At 36.1% G+C, this 25,475-nt stretch overlaps 2 protein-coding genes and 1 pseudogene across 4 annotated transcripts; 1 reads left to right on the plus strand and 2 right to left on the minus strand.

Moving 5' to 3' along the window:
• Positions 1 to 505: 505 nt before the first annotated feature.
• LOC113045526 (transcription elongation factor A protein 1-like) lies at positions 506 to 5,107 on the minus strand. Its single transcript, XM_026205938.1, has 10 exons — positions 4,907 to 5,107; positions 4,321 to 4,383; positions 4,123 to 4,228; positions 2,246 to 2,345; positions 1,958 to 2,103; positions 1,639 to 1,695; positions 1,370 to 1,524; positions 1,144 to 1,290; positions 990 to 1,061; positions 506 to 889 (listed from the first exon to the last, which is right to left on the minus strand). Exons 1-10 carry the CDS (start codon positions 4,979 to 4,981, stop codon positions 881 to 883), a joined length of 930 nt encoding a protein of 309 aa, XP_026061723.1. The 5' UTR covers positions 4,982 to 5,107; the 3' UTR covers positions 506 to 880.
• A 1,558-nt stretch (positions 5,108 to 6,665) lies between these two features.
• Positions 6,666 to 16,320, plus strand: LOC113045527 (oxygen-regulated protein 1-like; annotated as a pseudogene).
• A 1,868-nt stretch (positions 16,321 to 18,188) lies between these two features.
• Positions 18,189 to 24,731, minus strand: LOC113045529 (retinol dehydrogenase 12). 3 transcript variants are annotated; one of them, XM_026205940.1, is made up of 9 exons: positions 23,932 to 24,731; positions 22,384 to 22,527; positions 20,782 to 20,868; positions 20,279 to 20,394; positions 19,965 to 20,120; positions 19,722 to 19,826; positions 19,314 to 19,523; positions 19,029 to 19,221; positions 18,189 to 18,912 (listed from the first exon to the last, which is right to left on the minus strand). In XM_026205940.1, the coding sequence occupies exons 3-9, from the start codon at positions 20,802 to 20,804 to the stop codon at positions 18,810 to 18,812; spliced, it is 906 nt and encodes a 301-aa protein (XP_026061725.1). In that variant the 5' UTR covers positions 20,805 to 20,868; positions 22,384 to 22,527; positions 23,932 to 24,731; the 3' UTR covers positions 18,189 to 18,809. The 3 variants fall into 3 exon arrangements, with proteins under 3 accessions (XP_026061725.1, XP_026061724.1, XP_026061726.1); XM_026205939.1 differs by having other exon boundaries at positions 20,782 to 20,873; XM_026205941.1 differs by lacking the exons at positions 22,384 to 22,527; positions 23,932 to 24,731 and having other exon boundaries at positions 19,965 to 20,131; positions 20,782 to 20,799.
• Positions 24,732 to 25,475: the final 744 nt, after the last annotated feature.

Here is a 25,475-nt window from a genome sequence, read left to right on the forward strand (position 1 = left end):
TGTTTTTTGCTTGTTAAATGATGTCCCTTTTTGGAGAAATCGACTTAACAGAAAAAAAAAGCAATTCAGATCCCTACCATGCTCAAAAAGTTATTATAAAAAGCTGTTCTATATTATACTTGCACTCATAAGAGGCCTGCATTTCTGATATAAGCATTAAAGAGTTTCCAATATTTAAAAAAAAAAAGATAAGAACCTAGAAACCTTAATCTATAAGACTATTAATTTTCTTGTAAATAACTTAAAAACAGCAAAAAAAAAGATAATTGATAAGAAAAATCAACCATCTCAGATGTTTTATGTAGCATCTTAAGATGACTTATAAAATCACAATCACCATCAATCTTTAAATCATTTTACTCCTGAAAGTAAAAGCCATGTACACAGTAAAAATTTGTAGATCATGCATATAAATATGTATAATTCAGAGTGACAAAGAGACTCAAAGTAGCTTCCAAATGAACAAGGTTTTCAAAAAATCTTGAGTCGTCACCAAAAGCAAACATACGCTAAAAGCATTTTATTTTAAAATGGGCAAGTTTGTCTAGGAAAATTAAAGCTTTGACTAGCTTTCTTTAGAGCAGAGCAAAACTATCTAAATATGAATGTTGTCAAAATTTTGAACTACGTATAAAAAGTGATGGTAAAAGAAAACAGAAATTCAACAACATTGATCATAGTCCAAAGGCCTATGGCCTAGCTAAACGTCAAGTTAAAACACAGGACATGAGTTTGTGGACCATTATAATAAAACAAGCGGTTGATGGGATCTATTGTGGCCCTTTGTACATCAGGTGCGCCATTAAATTGTTGTCCATGATACAGAAACGTGGTCCTGGAATTTAGCTACATCTCCAAACACCGAGAACAACCCCCAGCTTCAGCAGAACTGTGGAAACAGATTGAATAGAGACAGCGTTAATGAAATATTCATCGATTGAATTACTCAATGGATACAACAAAATAAAACAGCAAAAGGAATAACATACCTTCCACCTATTTCCACATTCAGTGCAGAAGACGAATGTTGTCATTGGTTCATCAGCACTTCGAGTTTGAACCTAAAGAAAGTTGTGCGTTTATAAAATGTACATGTATATATAAAACCTATACCAATATTCATAAAGCATTGTGTATGATTACCTGGGTGTAGGTACACTTCTTCTTTTTGCACTTCCCACAAGTGAACAGGTCAGTCTGGGTGCCTCCTGAAGTGGACACCTGGTGGTCCCTGATGGCTTCTTTGGTCAGAGTCTTCCTCATCTCCTTAAGCTCATCGCTTGCCATTTCCTGTTGGATTTAGATTTCCGTACCATCAGTATGAGAGAGAACATGTTCCTAGAATTACTAAATACTGGTTGTCACTCACCTCTGCTGTCATTTTTGCTATGCGCTCTGGACTCACATTCCCACACAGCACATTCCTTCTCAGGTTGGGGTTCTTTGCATCCTTAAGATTGGAGATTCGGCTTCGTACACGATTCTTGTATTTCATATCAGTGTTTTTGAACTCCAAAAAGATACGTACAAGCTGGTCAAGGAAATGCGTGTGAAATTCAGCATGCTGGCAACTAGTATTTTTTAGACTTTGCTCACATTTCAATAAAAAATTTTTTGGGATGAATATGAAAAGGATATATTCTTCAATCTGAGCTCCAAGTTCATCGCAGTCAGCACCAATCGCAATGTAGTCATCTAAAAGAAAAATAACACGACACAAACTACATTTTAAAACGTACTGATATATTATAGACCAATTATCAATAATTTCCTTATCCTCGTTACATAAGCATTAATTAAAGTTATTAATGTATTTTGCACCCTCACTGAAGTTTGAATGTTATGAATGATTTATAACAAAATAAGTAACAAGTCTAAATACACTTGGCAAGACACTGTATGGTAACTTAACAAGGAGAAGAATGTATGTGCGGAAACATTGCCTGCCATGACTTGCCTCCTGTTTGCAAAGCATTTGACAGCATCTCCCTGCACTTGATACGGACTGAGTCAGATGTGCCTGGTGCTCGTGGGAAAGTGGCTATCAATGTGTTGGGTGTAACATCCACAGACTCACTCTTACTGCTAGAATTACTGCTCGAGCTGAGAGAGAAATAACAAGATAGATGAAAAAGTTAAAGAGGGTGTGAAAGCTTGATGAAGCAGTATTCAGGGCCTAAGAACAATAACAATGTGATTATTAAATTTGATAATAATTTTATGACCATTAACATGGTCTAGGTACCTCTCCTCTCTGGGTTCTGGGCTGGCTTGAGACGGTGAAACCACTGGTGTTGTGCGTTCCTTCTTTTTCTCTTCCGAGTTCTTTTCCGCAGCAGGTTCATCTGGATGTCAAAACAAACTCGTTAAAAATGTCATCAGTGTAATACTAACAATGATCAGAAACTGGCCTATATATATCTCTGTGGTGACTCAGTAGGAAATCTGTTACAAAAGGAAACCTGAAGTTGCTACCACATACAGGCAATTAATGGTATGACAACAACACAAACCCATGGTGACTTACATTAAATGTTAGTCAAGTAAAACTCAAAAAGAAACTTGAAATTATATTAACAGCAACAGCTACAGTTTTTGGAATTATACAGTTTTATACATATTATGCACAAAGCCCCAGAAAGTATTTGACAAATAAGAAAAAATTTATTTATATAAAAAAAATTGTGTGCAGTGCAATGACTGGTTTAATCTTTGTTTTCAAACGGAATTGATACTTTAATGGCAGCTAGTGTATAAATTAGATATAAACATGCAGATTCAAGCATTTTACGACCTCTTAATAACCAAGAAACTACATATGAGGAATTCAACCAAACTGTAAAGATGGAAGGAAAACTTGTGTGAAATGCTTAAAATAAATTTTTTGCTTAAATATAGATTTAAATGAAAATGCCAGTGTTATTTCTTGATTAGGGATGTACCAATCCAATACTCAATATTGGTATCAGCTCTGATACTGGGCCGAGACCGATCCAAATCCGTTATTGTGCGTATATTAATCTGTTATTATTAAGCCGTACGAAAGGCACAAAAACATTATAAAGCAGCATAAAGTTTTTGTGCACTATATTCCAAGTGTTCTGAAGCCTTTCCATAGTTTAATGTGAAGTGCAGAGGAATATTTAAGTCAAGTTCATGTAAACTTTTCCCTCCACTGCGGCTGTATGTCATCCTCCATTAAGCATTCAAGCTGTGAGTCACATTTGGTTTTCAACAGTCAAGACAACGAAACTTTCTCCAAGAGCACACAGTAAATGAGATTTAAAACTGTTAAAAGAAAAGGATCAAACTATTGCACAGATTTAATAAACTACGCATTAATCTCATTTCACTTTTGACTTTGAACTTTTTTATGCTGAGCACTGTGACTCCATGTTGCCTCAAGTGCATTATTCTGCACACAGGATGTGCATAAGCACTTCGCTCTGTATTGAGCCTTCGTATTATATTACTTTTGTGCAATGAAAGATTATGAATAGCCACTCTTGTTCTGTCCTATCTATCATATGCCAATCATATACATTTAAAATAAAAGTATTTTAGTTTCTAGTGTGTGTGTATGTATATATATATATATATATATATATATATATATATATATATATATATATATATATATAGAGAGAGAGAGAGAGAGAGAGAGAGAGAGAGAGAGAGAGAGAGAGAGAGAGAGAGCTTTTCATTAATGTATTTTACATTAAAAAAAAGAAAAAAAAAGCAATGGAACATTTCACCAGATTTAGTCCTACATGTGTTCACTTAGATTAGTTCCCCACTAAATAATGTTTAGATTATCAAATTATTGTGCACTCATGATTTTTCTAGAATAACGTTTTGCTGCTAAACTAGTTTACAATAGTATTTTTGTCTGATTATGTATATTTTTTTCATTTATTATTTTTAAAATTAAGTTGTCTATATTTAGTAGATTATGTTTAAAGTAACGATCAAGTAAACAATGAGATGTAGAAATTCTATGTTGATTAAAAAATAAAAACAGAGGTGGTATCGGATCGGTCTCGGCTGATACTCAGAATCTTTGGTACTGGATCGGTTCTGTAAAAATGGTATGGGTGCATCCCTTTTCTTTATTACACTTACCCAGCAGTTTCTTCCAGGACTTGATCAAGGACTTGGCCAGTGAGGTCACTTCATCGTCTGTGCTCTGCTTGCGGATGGCATTGACTGACATCCCGATCCTCGTAGACTGTTCATAAGAAAAGCAGAAGAAATTTCTCTTTAAATTCTATTACTGAAGCATGAATGAATGAGCAGTGAACAACAGAGTATACAACATACCTGCAGAAGCTCCAGGGTCATGGGGATATTCTTTAGTTCCTTTAGTAAGTCCAGTGCACCAACCTAATAAAAAGTAAATGAACACTACTTAGTAAAATACATTGCACTACGATAAACTGATAGAAACAATAAACTTAAATCATACACAAGCATGAAACGTCAACAGAAGGAACTATGTAGCATAACATCTAATTATCATAACATCACTTTTACCGACACCATCTGTGTAAAATCTTGCTTTGTTATATATGCATAAGCATACTGAACGCCAGAATAATTTTTTTATTATCATTTTAGAAGAAATCAGTAGCATTACTGCCTCCCGCTGACTGACCCAATGCGTCTCCGCGCTAATAGCGAAGTTAACGTTAATGTTGCTAATTTGCCCGTTAAGCGTTGAGTTTCTTAAAAAACAAACTAAACCACTCTATATTTTTTACATTTAAGCATTAATCACTAAATCTATTTAAGAAAACAGCTCCCCAGTTTCGCTACAGATTATGAAATCAGTTCTTCTTCATGTATATAGCTGTTAGCTTGCTACGTTAGCCTCGTCTGGGAATTCATTCATGACAAAACACCTCACCCCGTTCTTCTTCTGTGCCATTTTATCCATCTTTTTTGCGATCCGAATTATCTCTTCCTCTTCTTTCTTACCCATTTCAGATGTTTAGAGGAAAATAAAAAAATTAAACTGAGTTTAAATGTAAAAAACGAAGAAGCACACGCGAACACACCACTAAACCGGCGGCGTACGCAACAGCTCTGGCAGGAAGGCGTTTCTATGAAAAGCCCAGACATCACTAATCAAACCGTTGACTAGCAGCGCCATTAATAAATCGACGTAAGCGCAGGCAAGACTAATCAAAGAAACGAACGCGCGTTCTGTTAATGTATTTAATATAGTGTATCCTTACAACCACTTGAAATTACAGACACAACTGTTTCAAATGTTGTGCACAAGAATGAAAATATATTGAGCTGTATGGTATGGGGCGATTTGGTAGTGATTTGTTCTGAAAGTACCGTGTGGTGAGATTCCTTTCTTTTACTGTCTATGTGAGATTCCAGTAGCCTCTGTTTTCAACACTAGATGGCGCTCGTGCTCGTTTTACTACGACGGCTGACACAACATAACAACAACAGGTTTTGTTGTTGGATAAGGTAGCCCTGGCAATGCATTTATAATGAGTTAATGGGAATATATTAATAAACCAGTTCTTTTGGTTAGCATTTTGAATTATATTGGTGTGTTGGTAAGATATAGGTTTGTTGTGTTGTGCGACTTTGGCCTTTTCCTGGGGTAGCTGAACATGCATACAATTCGTTTTACAAGTCATCCTTTCATATTAGCCTAAATTGTCTTCCTGATTAATCTAATCTTGTATCTAAATATTTATTTTGCTATCAATAATAAATTGGTAATGGTGTTTGTAACACTGGTTTAGATATAATTCATAATGTTCTGATATGTTTCATATGCACATTTAATGTTAAATATAATATATAGCCATACTCAGGGCTATATATACTCAGGCCTTATATGCTTGAATTAAAATGGATGTGTGAGAATGTTTAAGACTATATATATATATATATATATATATATATATATATATATATATATATATATATATATATATATATATATATATAGTCAGTAACTAAATGTAAAACCCTTTGCTCCTTATGTTATTGAAGTTAAATGCGCTGTCACTTTCTCTTTCCCAGTGCTTGCTTGTTATTAAATAAAATCCCATGTCTGTCTTACTCAGCATCTTGCATGTGTGCAAGCCTCTAATCCTTAGAGATCAAGACAACGTGATTCCACATCCGGTGAATTTGTTTCGCTCTTAAACCTACATAACCAACAAAATCAGTAATTATTATGGCACGTTTTGAGAATGACAGCTAGTTTGTTCTTTATACTGTTCTGAAACCCAACTACAATAGTTATAGAATAGAGTAAGAGCTTGATCAGTGAGCAAAACTGTTCGCGGAAACCGAACTGCTTGAAATTTCCTTAGAAACACTGCAAGGCTAATCTCCACCCCATGCTGATAAGGAAATCCTTTAAAACTATCTGAGACGTGACGGGGAGCCTTGAGATTACTAGACACTGCTGAATATAAATGAACAAACATTGCGCAATGTCTCATTATGAACAAAAATGTATAAAAGTTAAAGAATGAACAGATTCAGCAAGTAAAGTCCATATTTTTATTATATACATATTCATATATCTCACGCTGATTGATTCACGTGATACAAGATTACCATCTCCCCAGATGTAATGCATTTATAAATGGTGTTGCTCTGCTGTAAACCAATCACAATCACAATATTCCTGCTGCGCTTCCGTAGTCACAGTTATGCTCCCACTGAGAGACACATGCTTTACCAGCTGAGGCTTCCCTTTCCCTTATAGTCAGCTACAGCATAAAACCTCTCCACTTCACCCCACTCTAATCCCTATTAACAGAGGCATTAAATCTGCTTATAGCTCTGAGAGAAATTAGAAACACCTTCACCCATCTGCTGGATATCACACACAGCAGAACAAAATACTTCATGTCTCATTATGTTTAAGAGAAAGCTATTAAAACATTGTGTACAAGTGTAATTTGTTTAGTTAATTATACAGTCAGTTGAGACAAAGATGCAGGTATTATGCTATGTAAACAGTTGAGATCAGATGAAAGGTTTGCGTGGAGGTTGTCGCTCATGATATTTTATGTTTGTATATCATTCAGTATCACACTTACTGTTATTATGGTTATCAGTACTGTACTGTTTGAAACCTCATAGGCTAAATATGCAATTTAATTAAATGTTAGTGCAAATGCTTAGATTATACAAACAACAAGTTTAAAAAGGTTGTGTTTTTACATTTGTTTTAATATATGAAGGCTTAAAATGATAGTATTCTTGATGCTCTGTCTCTAAAATGCTGTTTAATCGTGACCAAAGATTACACAAATCGACTCTGATGCCTGCCGTCCCAAAATAGCCTTGAGCGTTGCTCATAATCTCTTCAGTTGATGGACAACAAACTCACCAACTCAACCCTCCTGAAAATGTGAAATAAGGTAGGATGAGTGGCTTCAAATCTTGGTGTGTTCATCTAAATAGTAACTTAGAAACTAGTAGCACATTCTGTATATTTTTTGATGCATGCTAATCATAAGGTATTATTCGTTTTGGTGTTTGCTCTAAGATACATTGTATAGATTGTTTTATGTAACTAGTTTGCAGCAGATTGGAAGGAAATTTTAGTTTGGGCTTTATATATGAGAGTGCTTTTGAATCATGGTTTCCAGAACATGTCTTGTGGCTGTTGTGCAATGGTTTACTGAACTGAAAAATTATTGAGGAGCATGTTTTGTCAATTGAATGAGACTGTCCATCCCAAATGACAAAGCAATCTGTAGAAAGAGGATGTTTTCTGATAACATTCATTACATTTAGGAATAGTGATCGGCTTCCATAATACCTTTTCTAGAGTTTTTTTTTAGGATTTAGGTTGTTTTATTGTGTGTGTGTGTACATACATTATTTGTTTGATCTCTTCTAGTTTGAGTTCAGTAAATATTAGCATTAGCATTTGTTCAGTGACTTCCATTCTTATACCTGATCATGTTAAGCAAACATTCCTGATCAAACTCTTCTAGTCCTTAAGAGAAGCCATTTCATTAATGACTAGGATGAAAAATTGAAAACAATACCTGAAAGACGAATGTAGCTGTTGCTGCTAATGAACTACAGATTGATTTTTCTAATGCATTTGTAGTTGTAAGAATTGCAAAGTATAGAACCTTCATTACAAAGAGCATATCACATCATTTAAAGGTTGTGTTTTGTTGTCATCAGCTGAAGGTCCCCCAGAGTACAATTATTTACAAAAACACTTGCTTTATGGGTGACACAAAGTGAATTTGGAAGCAATTTCAGTACGGTAGAATTAAACCTAATAGGAAACTGATAGTAAGAACAGAACAATGTTATGCCATGCAATTCATAATTTATATTTTTATTATGCACAATGAAAAAGAAAACTTTAAACTATTGTTTTTTTTTTTCAGTATCTCTTAACATGAGCACAACACACATTAATGATGCACCCCATCCTGACATATCTGTGGGGAGTGTGCAGACATTGGTCTCCAGATCACTAAACCCCCAACCAGACCCCACTACTACTAAAAGGGTATGTTTCTACAAGAGCGGGGACCCTCAGTTCACAGGGCACCGGATGGTCATCAACAGCCGTACTTTTAAAACCTTTGATGCCCTTCTAGATGCCCTCTCCAAGAAAGTGCCTCTGCCATTTGGGGTAAGGACCATAACGACACCCAGGGGAACACATGTTGTCCGCACCCTTGATGATGTGCAGGATGGGAGCTCTTATCTGTGCTCAGATCAGAAAAAGGTCAAGCCTTTTAACTTGGATGAGGTCCATAAGAGACAGGTCCCTTGGAACACTACCAGACCTGTCAGTGCGGGACGTCAAGCACGCAGGGAACTGGTCCGGCAGCAAGTAAAGAGAAATGAAGTGACCACAAGGGCAGGAAAAATGGCAGAAAACAGAGTAATGGTACGAACACCAAAGAGACTGACAGTGTACAAAAACAGGGATCCAAGTATGAAGCGAGTAGTTGTTCTTCATAGAAGAACAGCTCCAAGTTTTAATGCTCTTTTGGATTATCTTTCTCAAGTGATGCAGTTCCCAGTTGTGAAGCTTTACACAGAAGATGGCAGAAGAGTAAGTATATCGTATATATATAAATGTTTTACTAGTTAAAATTATAGCAAACATTGGTAACTGCAGCTAGTTAAGAATTCGAACTGCTAATACTATGAGTTACTGAAATCATTTTCTCTATTTCACACATCACTGTGGCCTTAAAAAATTATGAATTACTCTTTTTTTATCATAAATTTTTTCTAAAAATGAGTACATTTGATGCATTTTATGTAAACACAATTCTAATATCTTTGACTAACAGAAAATGATCTAAAATGCTGTGATATTACACTGTAATGCTTTGCTTTTGTACAAGATTTTAGAACTATTTAACGGCTCTTATTCAATACCTGTCTTTAAATATTTTTGAGACAGTTTTGCTTTGTCTTGTCATTGAATGCGTTGTCTAGGGATGTTTTCGTGCAGTATTTTGATCTTTTTGGCTTTTAAGATTCAAAGTATACTATGTCTTTGTTCGTTACCACTGTTGGGAACGTTACTTTAAAAAAGTAATTAGTTATAGTTACTCACTACTTGTTCCAAAAAGTAACTGAGTTAGTAACTGAATTACTCTATAATAAAAGTAACTAGTTACATGTAACTATTTGGGTAAAAAAAAAAAAAGTTTCTCTATGTCAAAGAATTTCAAATTTTTTTTTAGCAGTTTTCACAAGTCAGTTGAAATGAGTAGAACAGACAGGTGTTTCTACATAACTTTCGATATTTATTGCACGTCAACAGAATCCTGCACTTCCAAGTATTATCTTTGTAAGAAAAGTGTTTTTGGCCACTAGCTTTGTAGATGCGTGTGTCACACATTACATGTACAAATTACATGCACATTCTTGCCTTTGACCACAATGAATTTGAAGTAGTGCTTATATCTCCACCTTGAAAATGGCAACTTTTCATCGGATTGCTCCTGACGCGTGTGTGACGCGCATATGCTGGCATTGGTGTAAAAACACTGGCTCTGATTGGCTACCATGAAACACATGACTCTGCCTTAGCCAATCATAATCGCTTATCTCGTTATTAACCCACCTCCTCACTAGCTGTGTGAGCCAGGGGTGCGTTCGGATTACATAGTTTATTAAATCAATGCATAGTAATGTACCACATTTAACGTCCAGTAATGTTAACGGTGTTGTAACAACGGGGAAAGTAATTAGTTAGATTACCCCGTTACTGAAAAAATAACGTCGTTACCTAACGCCGTTCTTTTAAACTGCGTTATTCCAAACACTATTCGTTACAGTCATTCCGTCAGTCCTTGATGTACTAAGCCATGATGTTTCAATTCTTACCCCCAGCTGTGAGAGAGAGTATACTATAATAACTCATGTCCCAATGGTTTCTTGAGTAATGTCACACACATGATGGACTTCTAAACTCATGTTAGCTGTCAAACTTATGTCCTAAAGTTTCTGAAAAATGAATAATGTTATTTACTGTATGCACATAAGTTTATGTTCTGTTTATAGGTTGAAGGACTTCCTGCCCTCATCTTGTGCTCTGGGATTGTTGTTGCAGCTGGTAATGAACCCTTCAGAACAGGAATCTATGATCTCCAAGCTTCTACTAAAGTCCAGTCAAGGATATCTGAATCTTTTCATCCAACACAAACTGAGACACTACTACGTGAGCCAAATTTTTATTTTATTTTTAATAATTATTGTTTAGCACTTTGCTTTGCTTTTCAAGTTTAATTATGTTTTTTTTCCCCACTTGTCATTTTCCATCTTCTGTCTTCTAATAATATCGGATCATTCACCCATAAGAAGAAAAAAAGATTCCATCTGGGACTATTTCAAGATCAAGGAATTTCTCTTTATCTTCTGAGAGGTTCCTTGTAGAGCAGATCAATAAGTCACTAAATGGAAATCTGACAGAGCACAACAGGACAAATAATGAATCAATGGAAACCGAAGGCAGTCAGCCTTTGGGATCAGATGAGATGGAGACCTGTGACTGTACGAATGGTGTGGAGCAGAGGAATTGCCCCATTATGCCTACTGAAGACGACATTGAAAAATCTTTTCGGGTCAATGAAGATGGCAGCATGACAGTGGAGATGAAGGTGCATCTTACTATAAAACAAGAGGAAATGATCCACTGGACAACTACACTGAGTCGCATTTCCGTTAATAACCAGCAGAGGTGCAATTCCAAGCCACAATCAGGTGTAAACTCATTAGAAGTAACCAATGACTCAGGCAAAGAGTCGAATGGACCTCACAGCCTAGATTCTAAAGAAATCAATACACTCGCTAACAAATCTGTAGGATTCATCAATGAAGAAAAGGAACATTATGGCAGTGATACATCATCTGAAATGCCCAAGTCCATCTATAGAAGGCTACCCACTCCAGGTCCCAGACAAAAAAGAAAAGAGGCCTCAGTCGAAAACATCAAAACTGTTTCAGAGACTGAAGTTCAGGAGAGTACCGTAGGTGCATACTCATACATGGAGCGAACTGGACAAGGAGAGTTGACGGAGGGTTATTGTGTGGTCAGTCACAACAGTAGCAGCAGCACAAGAACTGTGTCAAAATCTGGGAAGAGTGAATTGGGGGAGGCTAAGCAGAAAAAGTCTGACACTTCCTTTAGATCATCAGGTGTTGCACAGATTCTTCAGCTACAAAACAATGGGACGATGGGAATAACAGAGACTGTGATGCACATATATGAATCACAGGGTACGTGTGACAATTACAATGCAAATACACAGGTGTATATGGACAACAAGGCTGGATATCACACAAAAGCTTTGCCTCAAATCAAGCCAGGCTCAACAGACTCAGGACCCCGTTCGTCAAGTAATGATTGCGATGTAGATCTCACTAGGCAGTCCACAAGTTCCAACTCCCAGGATGGTGCAAAATCCAATATGCTATCATTATCATCTGCCTGTTCAACACCTCCAAAAAAGACAAACAACAATCCATCCATCCTCACCGATGATGAAAAACAAACATTGGTTGAGGGTAGGTCTGAAAGGACTGAAAAGGAAATTATGCATCCAGCAGCAGCGATGGAACAAGTCTCTGAAGATAAAAGCATTGTTAGTATTAATAAAAATAATGCACCAAAGTCGAAAAAATCTAAGAAAAGTACTTCTTCTGAATCATCTGGATTTGTGAGAAAAATAAGGGGCAGTGCTCCGGGGTCTTCAAAAGACCTACAAATGACGTCAGACACACTAAGCCACACAGTATCAGAGAAAAAGACTAGCTCAGCAGAAAGTGACAGACGTGAACCCAAAGCTGTAAGAGACAAAAATAAGAAGACAAAAACATTTGAAAGTTCTCCAAAGATTAGAGACGTTAATCTCAGTACAAGGAATCAAAGTCGGTCAGATGAAGATCTCAAGTTAAAAGATAAAACTATTAAAGACATTTCCCACAAAGTGAAAACAAATGACCATGATTCTCATGGGCCTAAACTAAAGAGGAACAGTTTAGACATTCAGTCGCCAGCCCCAATAAAGAGGCTACCGAAACAAAGGTCAATGAATGGTGTCAGATCAAAAAAGTCCTCTAAACAAAAACAGGAGTTGAGTGAAAGTGTATCATTGCCTGTGCTACAATTATCCTCCTCCAGTGTAAATCAATACGTTGAAAGCTGGCTAAATAAAATTGAACCAGAATCTTTGCCCTACCATGATGAGACAAGCTATCCAGAGATTGTACCAAGAGCAGTTTTCCAGATAGGGAGTGACTCCACTGATGGCTCTGAGATTAAAAATAACCCTGAAATAGATCGCGTAGATGTTGAAGGCCCTTCTCTCGAAGATAATGCTGATGAGAGGCCAACTTCTCGCCCACCTGTACAAATAATGTGTGAGGGAGAGCCAACCGAACCACAGAGGCAGAGAGGATTTTGTAAATCGATGCCAATTTTGAGGTTACATTCTGAACAGGAAGGTCTTGTAAGAATGCACAAGTCATCTGAGAACTTGGCCCCTCCTGACACTTCTGGGACATCACAAAATACAGAGGTCAGAGTTACGTCAGGCATGAAACCAGTTTTGCAGCAGTTGTGTTTGTCTGTTCAGTCCATCAAGCAGGCGTTGAGTCCAACCCGCTTAACACCTCTGGAAAGGGAAAAGTCGAGTAGCCTCCCGGATTTTTCCTCTCAGGTGGCCTCTGCCTTTGGGTCTCCCTCAAGAGCTCTTCTGTCTTTCTTGTCACTGATGACTTTGAGAGATGGAATTTCAGTCCTCTACAAAAATGAATCACAAGCCAGCAACTCTAATTTCTGTCCAGAGGCCCTGCAGGTAATGCAGTCCTTGGAAAAAATATCCAGTATTAAAGATGAAGATGAGGTAAAGGCCAGCTTGACCAGTCTTCAAAGTTCTACTTCATCCAAACTAAAACAAAGCTGGAGAGATTTCCAGGGCCAAAATGTCTTTGAAGAGAGTCCGCCGCTGTCACCAAGATTCTCAGAGCAGGAGTTTGCCGTAGAAGTGGACTTAGAAGGAGAAACAGGAGATCAGGACAAACAGTGCAGTTTTAGTATAGAACAGTTACTGGATGAACTGAACATGCCTGAAGATATTCACAGAGAGATTTCATCTCTTGTTGAAGGAGAACGACAGTATTTTAATCAAGAAGACGTAATCAAACATGATGATACCATCAGTGAAATTTCAGGTAAAGAAAAGGAAACTGAAGATGGCTCGTTAAGTGGTAGTTTAGAGAAAGCTGCTGACATGGAAGAGGAAAAGGAGAATATTGACCAAGAAAATAACAAAACCAATGATCAAATGGAACAAGAATCTCAGGAATTGTGTTTAATCCAAGCTCATTCCCCTGACTCCGAAACAATAGATGAGGACATGGGTAATGAAGATTCTGGTATAGCAGTGCCCATTCAGTCACCTGAGGGTAATGGTAGTGATTCAAGTAAAGCAGAGGTTTTAGAAACATCTGATAACAACCAGATGAATACAGAGAACATGCAAGAAAGGGTAATGCATGAAGACTCTGAATCTGAAAACAAAGATGGTGATGGAAATCATTCTCCAACATCAGAACAAAAAATAACAGATGTAGATGTAGAAGACGTCTCTGAGCTCTCTGATCACCAAGACAATATTTGTGACAGAGAGGACAATGGAATGCCAGAGATCATAGAAGAACGAGACACTGATGTAGAGGAGGAGGACAGCATTCAGAACATCAGGATAAATAGCCAGCAATCAGATGCTTCAGAACCCGAAGACACAAATGCCAAATGCTCATGTCCAGCATCAGAAACTGAGTGTGTGCCATTTTCAGACAGAGAGGCAGCTGAGCTAAATGAGGACAGTCAGCACAATACAGTTGAGGACTGCGTCAGAGAGGAAGCTGAACTTTCTGATTTTGAGGAAACAATTAGTGATGGAGGACATGAACAAGAAAACAAGTCCATCTCATCAGAATGTATTTCCATTCACTCAGAGTCAACATCACCTCATTGTGATACAGAGGGTGAAAGTAGAGAGCGAACATTAGAGTCATCCAGCCAAGAAGATGATCACGTGATGTCTCCTGATGTTAAAGATGAAAATCAACAAGAAGATGTGCCAGAGAACTCAGAAGGTGAGGATCATGATCCACACTGCAACAGCAGTACTCAATATGGTAGTAATGATGAAAATAGTATGACTAATGAAGCTGAATACGTGAAAACACAACAGATTGAAAATGGGCTTGTGGAAGATCATGACATTAATGAAGTGGACCATGAAAACTCTGAAGTTTGTGAACGAGTAGATCCAGATGCTGAACCAGACTCTTGTACAATCTCTGATCCTGAGGTTGCGGATGAGGATGTCACAGAAACAAAGCCAAACACAAGTGATTCCGAACCCTGCAAAGTCCAGACATTAGAGAAAGGTAGTCTGACTAAAAAGGACAGTTCTGCTGAAGAGTGTGATGTAGAAGAAGAAGACTCGGTTTCGCTTGATTCTCATAATAGTGTGAATAGTGTTAGACACTCTTGTACTGATAATAAAGATTCTGTGGAAGGGGAGTCATATGGCAGTATGAGTACAAGTGAGCACCAGTTTGAGAAAGCCGAGAGTTTAGGTATGGAGCATGGCTATCATTATCTACTACATCCAACTGAGATCTCACAAGAGCTGCTAGACCTAATTAATTCGGCTTTGTTGTCTTCTACCCTGACTGTCAAATGTGATTCAAATGGCAACCTCAGAATAGAACCAGACAAAGACAAAATGAGGGATATGTTTATGGCTTGCCAAAAGATAGATAATGAGTATGGTCAAAAATGTCTCCCGAGCCCAAATACATCAGATTTGTCTGATTATAGGCCTGAGACATCCGACAATGGTGGGTACCAGTCGCAGGAGCTTTTTACAGAGAGTGGAGAAGAGGAGGCGGAGAGGTTACGTATCTTTCAAGAAATCATAAAACGAAGTTCAGAGAAGCCAAAAATAATAAACCATGTAAAAGAAAGTGGCTTGATGAAATCGTCCACATGGATGACATCAAAACCCACTCCCAGTCCAAGTTTAAAAAGCAGCAGTCTTGCTTCTTTTCAGGATACAAAAAGCGCAATCCAAGAGACAGTATCCCACAGTAGATCACCAAGCGATAAAAGTTCACTTGACGGAGACTATAAATCAGTACAGTGCATGGCTTTAAAAGACAATGTGGACTCTGGAGAGGGAGTGCTGATTGATAAAGGCAGGTGGCTTCTCAAGGAAAACCACCTCATCCGTAACTCTCCTCCTGCAAATATGGGGATGTATGGAAATGGAGACACAACATCAGCTGACACGGCACAGGACAACAAAGCGAGGATTCAGCCTACCCATATTGTGAGAACCAAGCATCGCCTCTGGCTGTAATATCCTCTTCTGAGCTGGAGGACATGGCTAAACCCCCTACACCAAAGTGTACATACTTCAATATGGCACATAGCAGTGACTCTGATCCTCTCTTAGATGCCCAAAGTGTCAATAATGGCAGCAGTGGAGGGAACGCTAGAAGAAACAAGGAACTTAAGGTATCTCCGATGGGTGAGTCCTCTAAAATGTGGGCAAAGAAAAATGGGAGTATGTCTTCATTTGCATCTGTTGAGTTCAAACTGCCTGATGGTAAAGTTCATCCTCAGGAGGGATCGGGATCTGGTACTAACAGATCTCAAAGTCAAGACAGTCGGAGAGTACAAGAGGAGGAGTCGAGGGAGGGTCTAAATCTCAGGTGTGGGCAACACTGCCCAATTCTATAGATCTAAAGGGAAAATAAACCAGCCACCAGCACTTCTATTTAAAGTATTGTCAGATTAATTTATTGGTAGTAGCTTATTTGCTTAAACTGTTTGAACAGCAAAATGTAAAGGCATACTGTCTTTAACCGCAGTGAAAAGACTTTAATTTTCTCACTTTGGTGCCTGCTGGTAATTAAGCTTTCGGTCATTAACATTTGCCTGTTTAAAACAGTTTGGGTTATTTCAGACATGTATTTTCATTTCACAAGGGCTATATTGCACATCTGTTTTACTTGAATCTATTGAACAACCTAAGTGGTATTTCTCATAAAGAAAAATAAATGAACTTCATTTTTGCATTTGCTTCCTAATGTGGACCTGTCTCTTATTGGGTAAAAAAAAAAAAAAAAACATAACGCATAGCCCTAAAATATGGTTGACAACCCCCCCCCCCCCCCAAACCCCACACACACATCTTGATTTTTTTCAAGAAGTGTTGCCTCACTCTTTGAGCAGTCCGTTGTTAACAAGTAACTATAAAAAAGTAATAGTACTACAGTACATCAACACTGAGCTTAAATACTACTAACTAATATGGAAGCAAGATTAACTGAGTGGGAACTAATAGCAAATTTAGGACAAATGTAGTTCCTTTGTAGATATTGAGTAATTACTAAATAAAAATATCCTCATTAAGAACTTGCTAACTATGACCAGTTAATAAAGTATTACCAATGAATTACTAAACAGAACAGTAACATTTTTAAACACTTATTAAATGACTTGTAGCATTGATATCAACTCCTCACTAATTGTCATACCTTGTCATACTCAACGCTTGAGTAAATAATGAGGGGTTGACATTGATTTCAAAAGTAATTAATTAAGTTATTTAATATATTTTATATCTGACACATACTGTACAGCCATACATTTCTGTGAGGCCCTAGTGATATTCTAACAGACACTGTAATCTGGAAGATGTTGTTTATATTCATATCCTAAAGAGAACTCTTTCCTAAGATACTGTCACCAAATGTAGGTGTTTTGGAGTCGGAGAAGTATTGAACTGACAGTGAATACAGCTCATAATAGTGAACTAATCCAATCATGGGCTTGTCATTTTCCCTTCATATTTTTTTTATCATTATCATTATTATTCTGTGTTTAAGTTTGATATAAACTACTCTTTGGTAAGTGTATAGTAGTGACAATCTCAACCTGCAAAGCCAACTTATTTGGGGGGATATAATAATCATAAATAAGTTGAATATAATAATGTCTAAATAATTGTCTTATACAAATCAATAGTTTACTTTTAGACACGTTACTGTTGTGGTTAATAATTAATTGGTTTCTTTATTAATTGATCACAGTTAAGAAGTAGTATTCAATGCGCATATTTTATTTAGTAACTACTGAATACCTAAGAAAGGAACTACTATTGTCCTAAATTTGCTATTACTAATGGCAGTGTTAATGTGGTACTACCTATTATTTATTTAATTTTGTGAGAATAGGACAAGAGTGAACAATGTGCTGTTTTCTGACATTTTTGTGCCATTGTTGGTCCTGTAGATTCATGTTTTAATTAGATCACATGAAACACTGACAAACAGTAGATCTATAAGCCCATTTAGCAGTGTGTTACGTGTTAAAATGAAAATATTTATTATTTGAATTTGGTTGATTATTTTGAGGGTATCTTTTACATTAAAAAAAAAATTATGCAAAATAATAATAATAATAATAATAATAATAGCACAATATCATTGAGGAAGAGCACAATGTAAAAATATGGTGTACAACAATGGATATGTGTATCGAAAGGCAGCTGTCATCATTATTACATTAAATGTGATTATTTTTATTGTGCTAATATCAAATAAAATTGCATCACCTCTACAAATGATCAAGTTTATTAAACTGTATAGATTAACTGTATACATTTATGATAGTGTTATATTATTATTTCCTACAGCACAAAAGATGTTGTGATATACATGCATACATGTTGTAACATTCATTATCCTCAATTGATTTGCATCATTAAACTTAACACAGATTGCATTTTACAAAAAAAAAAAAAAAAAAAAAATCTGGGAAATCACCAAAACATTAAAAAGAGATTAAACAAACGCTAAAGTATTTGTGTAATTGATTCTGTCAAAAATGTTTAGTTCTCAAAAAAACACTTTAACACTGTTGTTAAACAGTGTTGGGTTTAAGGAAATATTCCTTGTGGAAGGTCAAACAGCTAAAATTGACTTTAAGTGCAGTGTATAATTGTTACATGCTCGCCGTTTAATGTACTTATATCAAGAGTCTTTATCGTTTATGAATGGGGAAAAATCTATTTTTCTTATTCTAACTTTAAAATAAAACAACCTACTCAGAAATAAGCATTTGTTGGTTTGTGTCATGGCATTTTTTCTTGGGTGTTCATGTTGGAATTAATTGTAAATAACAATAATAATAGTAAATAAAAATGGATATACTGAATTGTGTACGGAAAACACTGCATTTAGTTCCAGACTATTCCCAGCATTTTGCAGCTGAGCTCCCAAAGTTTCTCAGCCATTTCATCATCTCTAGCAGCTCTGGTGCATCTCGAAGGTCTGCAGTTGCTGTAGAAAATGGGAAAGAAAAATACAAACAAAACAAAAATCCATTATGGGAACCAGTCAGTTTATATCAGTTGCCTCTGCCACTGTATTTAATTTAGTATGACACAATTCAATACCTGTAGTAACCACCACTCTCTTTGTCTAACTCTGGTTCCACTGCGCAGAAGATGGTAGTTTGTGCTCCCTGCACTGGGGTCTTTGTGAAAGGTCTGACAATCTTCCACATGATCAGAAGTCCGAGATTCATATGTCTTTTAAGTTTTGTTCGCACAATTCCTGGATGGACTGCATAAGCTGTAACACCTGTGTCTGAAATTACAATTCACGATAGATCAAAAAAGTACTCCCCGGCACAAGTACCCATGAATTTTCCCATTTATTTAATCTTCCAGATTACTTACCCTTGAGTTTTTTGGCCAAGGAACGAGTGAAAAGGATATTGGCCAATTTACTCTGACCATATGCCCTCCTACTGTGGTAATTCCTCTCACTATTGATATCATCAAGAGCTATTGTGCCCCAACCATGAGCCATGGAGGAAAGGATGATGATTCTTGAGGGGGCAGATCGCTTCAGGAGATCAATCAGCAGGAAGGTTAACAGAAAGTGACCTAATTGACATAAAAGTTTAAGCTATTGTTCAACAGCACACTTCATATACAATAAGTATGCACCATTAAACATGCAGCAAGTCAAAGGTAAAGATATGCAAAGGGATATTATTGGTAAGTTGTGCATTTTGTTAAGAGAGGCATTAACGAAGAGGTCTCTGACACATTGCCTTTGAATGAACAAGAAAAACACTTTACCTAAGTGGTTGACACCAAACTGCATCTCAAAACCATCCGCTGTCTTAGAGTAGGGACACATCATGATCCCAGCATTGTTAATGAGTACGTGAATAGCTCTTTCCTCTGAAAACAAGAGGGTTTTAGTAATTATTTTAGTTTACTGTTGGAGAGAGGTATTTTCTGAGGGAATTGCTATTATCAAGATTTGTTAGATCAAATACAGTCAGATTTTGGTGTAAAACTCTTATATTAATCACTTACCTTTGTTGATTGCCTCAGCAAATTCTCTAATTGACTTGGTGTCAGATAAATCTAGTTTCCTGATCACTATGTTTTGGTTCCCTGAATCATCCATGATCTCTTTCTGTGCTCCTTCTGCTTTGTCAAGGTCTCTGCAAGCCATTATTATCCTGGCCCCTGTGAAACAACTCCAAAAGCCATGACTTTTATAATTGGTATCCTAAATAGATTATGTAACATACATTTTATGTTTTTTTAGTTGTAGTTAGTTTCTAGAATCTGATATACATTACAAAGGCTCGTAACTGCACACAAGAATAAGATAAATGAGATACCGCGTCCTGCCAGGTCTCTTGCGGTTTCTTTTCCAATGCCAGTATTTGCTCCAGTTATAATGACTGTTTTGCCATCGAGTCGTGCGCTAGATGACCACTGGCCACCAAACATTTCTCTGTTCAATTGCATCATAAATGTAAGTTAAAGGAACAGTGCGCAAATGACAGAATTTACATTTTAATGGCGATCTTCCTTTGACAAGCAATTCTTAACAAAAGAGATACAACAAATGGGCCTTTGAGCTACTGGGTTATTCCATTATAAAGTGAGTCCATAGTGAGCAATAAAAAAAATCTAAACAAGAGAATGAATAAATAAATCAATGGGGGGAAACAGTGACAGATTTAAACTATCTGCATGCATGTACAATAATCATGATATAACATTTCTGAACTGAACTTAAACTAAAACATAAATTACTGTAGCAGCAATAAAGAAAAGTGAGAAATGTTGCTTATTTCAATTGTAAGTTTAAATCAAAAGACAGAAATTATAAACCTACCTCAGAGTGTATATGTTGGACATCTTGCTCAATGCATAGATTCACTACAGACAACACATGACTTCCCTCTGGAGTTGTTTGCAGATACTGCACTGAAAGACGTTGCATTGTTTAACATGAGCCACAGTGCATTGGTGTGGATTAGAAATTGAACAGACTAATCCACAGCTAATCGGTTTAAAGCACTGATCTACTGTTAACTCAGCGTGAATGCATTCCTTGTGGATTCTGGAAACTTGCTGCAGGTTTTTAACCTAAGTATATGCATAACCTAAATATAAACATAACCATATAAAACTGATAGGTGACAAATCAGTCCCTATATGAGTAGTACAATCTGTATGTATATGAGCAGTACAATGGAATACTAATTAATGTAGTAAATCATTTAGAAAAATTTAATTAGTGTGAGATTCTCTCCTCTAAAAAAAAACATGAAATATAAAGGTGACCACAAGTACTGTAATAAGATAGACAGAAAGACAGACACAGATAGATAGATAGATAGATAGATAGATAGATAGATAGATAGATAGATAGATAGATAGATAGATAGATAGATAGATAGATAGATATATAGATAGATAGATGGATAGATAGATAGATTACTGCAAAACATTAATTGGAGTGTAATACATTATTTTACTAGGATAGTAAAATGTGTGTGTGTGTGAGCAGTACAATGCCTACACACACACACACACACACAAACATTTGTTTTTGTGAAAAGTGGAGACATCCCATAGGCGTAATGGTTTTTATAATGTAGAAACTGTATATTCTATCGCCATTCACCAACCCTTCCCCTAAACCTAACCCTCACAGGAAACTTTGTGCATTTTTACTTTCTCAAAAAAAAAAAAAAAAAACTCATTCTGTATGATTTAAGCGTTTTGAAAAATGGGGACATGTGTTATGTCCTCATAAGTCACCCTCTGCTTGTAATACCTGTGTCATACCCATGTCATTATACAAAGTTGTGTCCTGATATGTCACAAACACACACACACACACATGTACATATCTAGAATTCAAATAAATTTAGTTTATTTGTATAGTGCTTTCCACAATACATATTTCAGTACAGATTTCCAGAAAATGCCTTCAAAAAAGTAATGCCTTTAAAAAAGTAATCCCGGATAATACAAATCATATAAGTAGATTATTACTATTTTTAAGCAGAAATCATTAATACCATTAAAGCAATCATTACAAGCATCTTACATAATAGATCATGAAATATTTTACTGTCTTATGCCACTGGAATCTTTTGTTTGTTAAGTTGTTATACAAAGCTCTTAGAATCAAAAAGTTTAAAGTACTGATTTAGATGCATAGACAATTATTGTACTGAACTATCTATTAAAACAATATTCATATTAAAACAATTGAATTACTACAAAAAAAATAATGCAAAGGATGTGGCACTGTGCATCTTTTATTTCCTTTTAATAATTGTTGCACAAAAAAAGCAAAATTACAATTTATTTAAACACTACCCCAAGTACACATCTCTACTTCTAGTGCTTCCTGTACATATTATTCACTAACCTTACAGGGTTAGTTCACCCAAAAATGAAAATTCTGTCATTAATTACTCACCTTCATGTCTTTCCAAACCCATAAGCCCTTCAGTCATTCATAAGATATTTTTTTATGAATTCTGAGACCTCTGTGATCCTCCCATAGACAGCAATGTAATTATATGATAAAGAACCAGAAACAGGGCAATCCTTTTCATTGTCTCTAAAAAAAAAAAAAAAAAAAAAAAAAAGCAATTAAATGTGAACACAAATGTTATTGCCTTATATATCCATGCATGCATAGCCTACCTACTGTAAACACACAAACACACATACTGTATTGTTAGCTAGTTGATTTTTTTTTTATACTGCCTGCTGTTCTGCAGAAAAATCCCTTAGGTCCCACTAATTCTGTGTGTGTGTGTTTTTTTTTTAGCATTTCTGTGTATTTTAACTCTTTCCAACAATGACTGTATGCTTTTGAGATCCATCTTTTCACACTGAGGACAACTGAGGGGCTCATATGCAATTATTATAGAAGGTTCAAACACTCAATGTTGCTCCAGAAGAAAACAATGCATTAAGGGGGAGAAAACTTTTTGAATTTGAAGATCAGTGTATATTGAACTTTTGTCTTGAAACATGCAAGTATCTTTTGCAGCTTCTGAAGGGCAGTACTAAATGAAAAAATATATTTAGGCAAAATAAGATAAATGTACACATCTTCATTCTGTTCAAAAGTTTAAACCTCCTTAATGCACAGTATTTGTTTCTGGAGCAACAGTGAGCGTTTTTCACTTCCAGTTCCAGTTCCAGTGATTATATAATTATAAGATATATGATTGTAAACAAAATTATTAGATTTATGTGGTTTGGAATTGGTAAAAGTGTTTAAAAATATGATCAGAATGTTGACTAGCCTAATAATTGCAATAATTGCAATAAATGCATGCAATGCATATGCTTTTCCACATCATAAATATTATTCATGGTAAGCATTTTTTATTTCCCTGTAATCAAGTAATTTTGTCCTGCATTGTGTGTAACGAAGATAATGTTCATTCTGCTTATTGCCCATAGGTGTGAAGTATAATAACTTATATGACAGAGAAGAAAAGCAAGGGGAAAGGTGCCACCTGTTGTATATAATAAAATATACACAACTAATTGCATATTACACAAATATGTTATGAATGTATTTGTTTAATTTAGTATTAGAAAGCAAGAAAGGCAATGTTTAAGCCTTACACATAAGAGTCTCAGTTTATTAACATGCTCTACTGTGGAAATTAGTACAAATAACATCGGTGTCACACACTTCCTTTAACCACCGACTTGAGATGAAAAATAGTTTGTGGCAAAATGACACACAGACTTGTTAAAGCATTGATATAGGACTATGACTAATAAAATTTATGTTTTTCAGGATTATTTTGAGCATTTCTCCAGAAAGCTGCAATCCACAATCGGCCCTAACAAACAGTATGTTTTGAACACCACTAGCTGTAACATTATCAGGCACTCAATATTTTGTCAATACTCAATTATACATTCTGGCATTCAAATAGCTTGAATAACTGAACCTCCAGAACACTAAAAAAAATAAAAAATCAAGGACTCTCCTTACTATTTGACAGTCCCGGCTCTCGGGTGGAACCTGAAATTTAAACAAGTTGTGTCAGAAGCAAGACCAGGATCCAACTGGGGTTGAATGAATAATAGATGTTTATTGACAAAAACTCAGAGGACTTAATCGGTTGGATCAAGAAATCCGAAATAGAGAGGCCTGTGAGAGGTTGTGTGTGGATTATTATTATTATTATTATTATTAGGCCTATTTCTACATTCAAACCCTAAAAACAGAAAGCACTTGGTTACACAAAACATTAAAATTCTACAAAAACGTGACAAAAAGGTGCCACCTGTTGTATATAATAAAATATACACAACTAATTGCATATTACACAAATATGTTATGAATGTATTTGTTTAATTTAGTATTAGAAAGCAAGGAAGGCAATGTTTAAGCCTTACACATAAGAGTCTCAGTTTATTAACATGGTCTACTGCTAAAATTAGTGCACATGACATCAGTGTCACACACTTCCTTTAACCACCGACTTGAGATGAAAAATAGTTTGTGGCGAAATGACACACAGACTTGTTAAAGCATTGCTATAGGACTATGACTCATAAAAGGTATATTTTTTAGGATGCTGAGTATGAAGTTATTTGAAGGAGTATTTTGAGCTTTTCTCCAGAAAGCTGCAATCCACAATCGGCCCTAACAAACAGTATGTTTTGAACAGCACTAGCTGTAACATTATCAGGCACTCAATATTATCAATATTCAATTATAGGCTACATTCTGGCATTCAAATATCTTGAATAACTGAACCTCCACTGAACACTAAAATTACTATTTGACAGTCCCGGCTCTCGGGTGGAACCTGAAATTTAAACAGATTGTTACATAGTGTTGATGGACAATTTCTCAATGAATTTACTCAATTAACATGGAGCATACTAGGGATGGGCATTCGATTAAATTTTCTTAGTCGATCGTCGGGAGAATTAACGATCGACTATCGATTAATCATTAATATTTTTATAATTATTTAATTTTTATAATAAAAAAATGCAATGAATACAAAAATACAGCGTGTTTTTCCTCGGTGAGACCTTTATTACAAGATCAACTTGTGGCAGACAGTTAAACTACGTTCAGGCAAACCGAACATATATCCGCGTGCATATGCAGTGCTCTAAAGCAGCGGAACCTGCAGCTGCTAGCAGGCGTTCTTAACCCTTTCGAGTCGATTAACGCATATATGCGTTTTGAGTCTGAATAAAGTGCTTCATTCTTTTTTCTGAGGAAATCCATTTCTCAAATCATCAACCACATCACATCTTTTTGGGGTGAATTATGTCTTAGTCCTCTCATCGCGAAGCAAACAGTAAAATAAAATAAAAACTTGAAGAACAGTCTCGCTGCCTTTTCTTCTGTGTGGGCGTATTCAAGCCGCGCGCTTCAGTTGAATCTGAATAGCGCGTTCAGCGCGGGGGCGTGGTCAGATTAAATATAATGAAGGAAGATATGAAAAACAGACATTGCGTTGTTTTCATATGGATTACTTTATCTCAGAATATTTGTTTTTCGGAAGCACTTGT

The sequence above is a fragment of the Carassius auratus genome, chromosome 27 (assembly GCF_003368295.1).
Source record: "Carassius auratus strain Wakin chromosome 27, ASM336829v1, whole genome shotgun sequence".
Taxonomy (NCBI): Eukaryota; Metazoa; Chordata; class Actinopteri; order Cypriniformes; family Cyprinidae; genus Carassius; species Carassius auratus.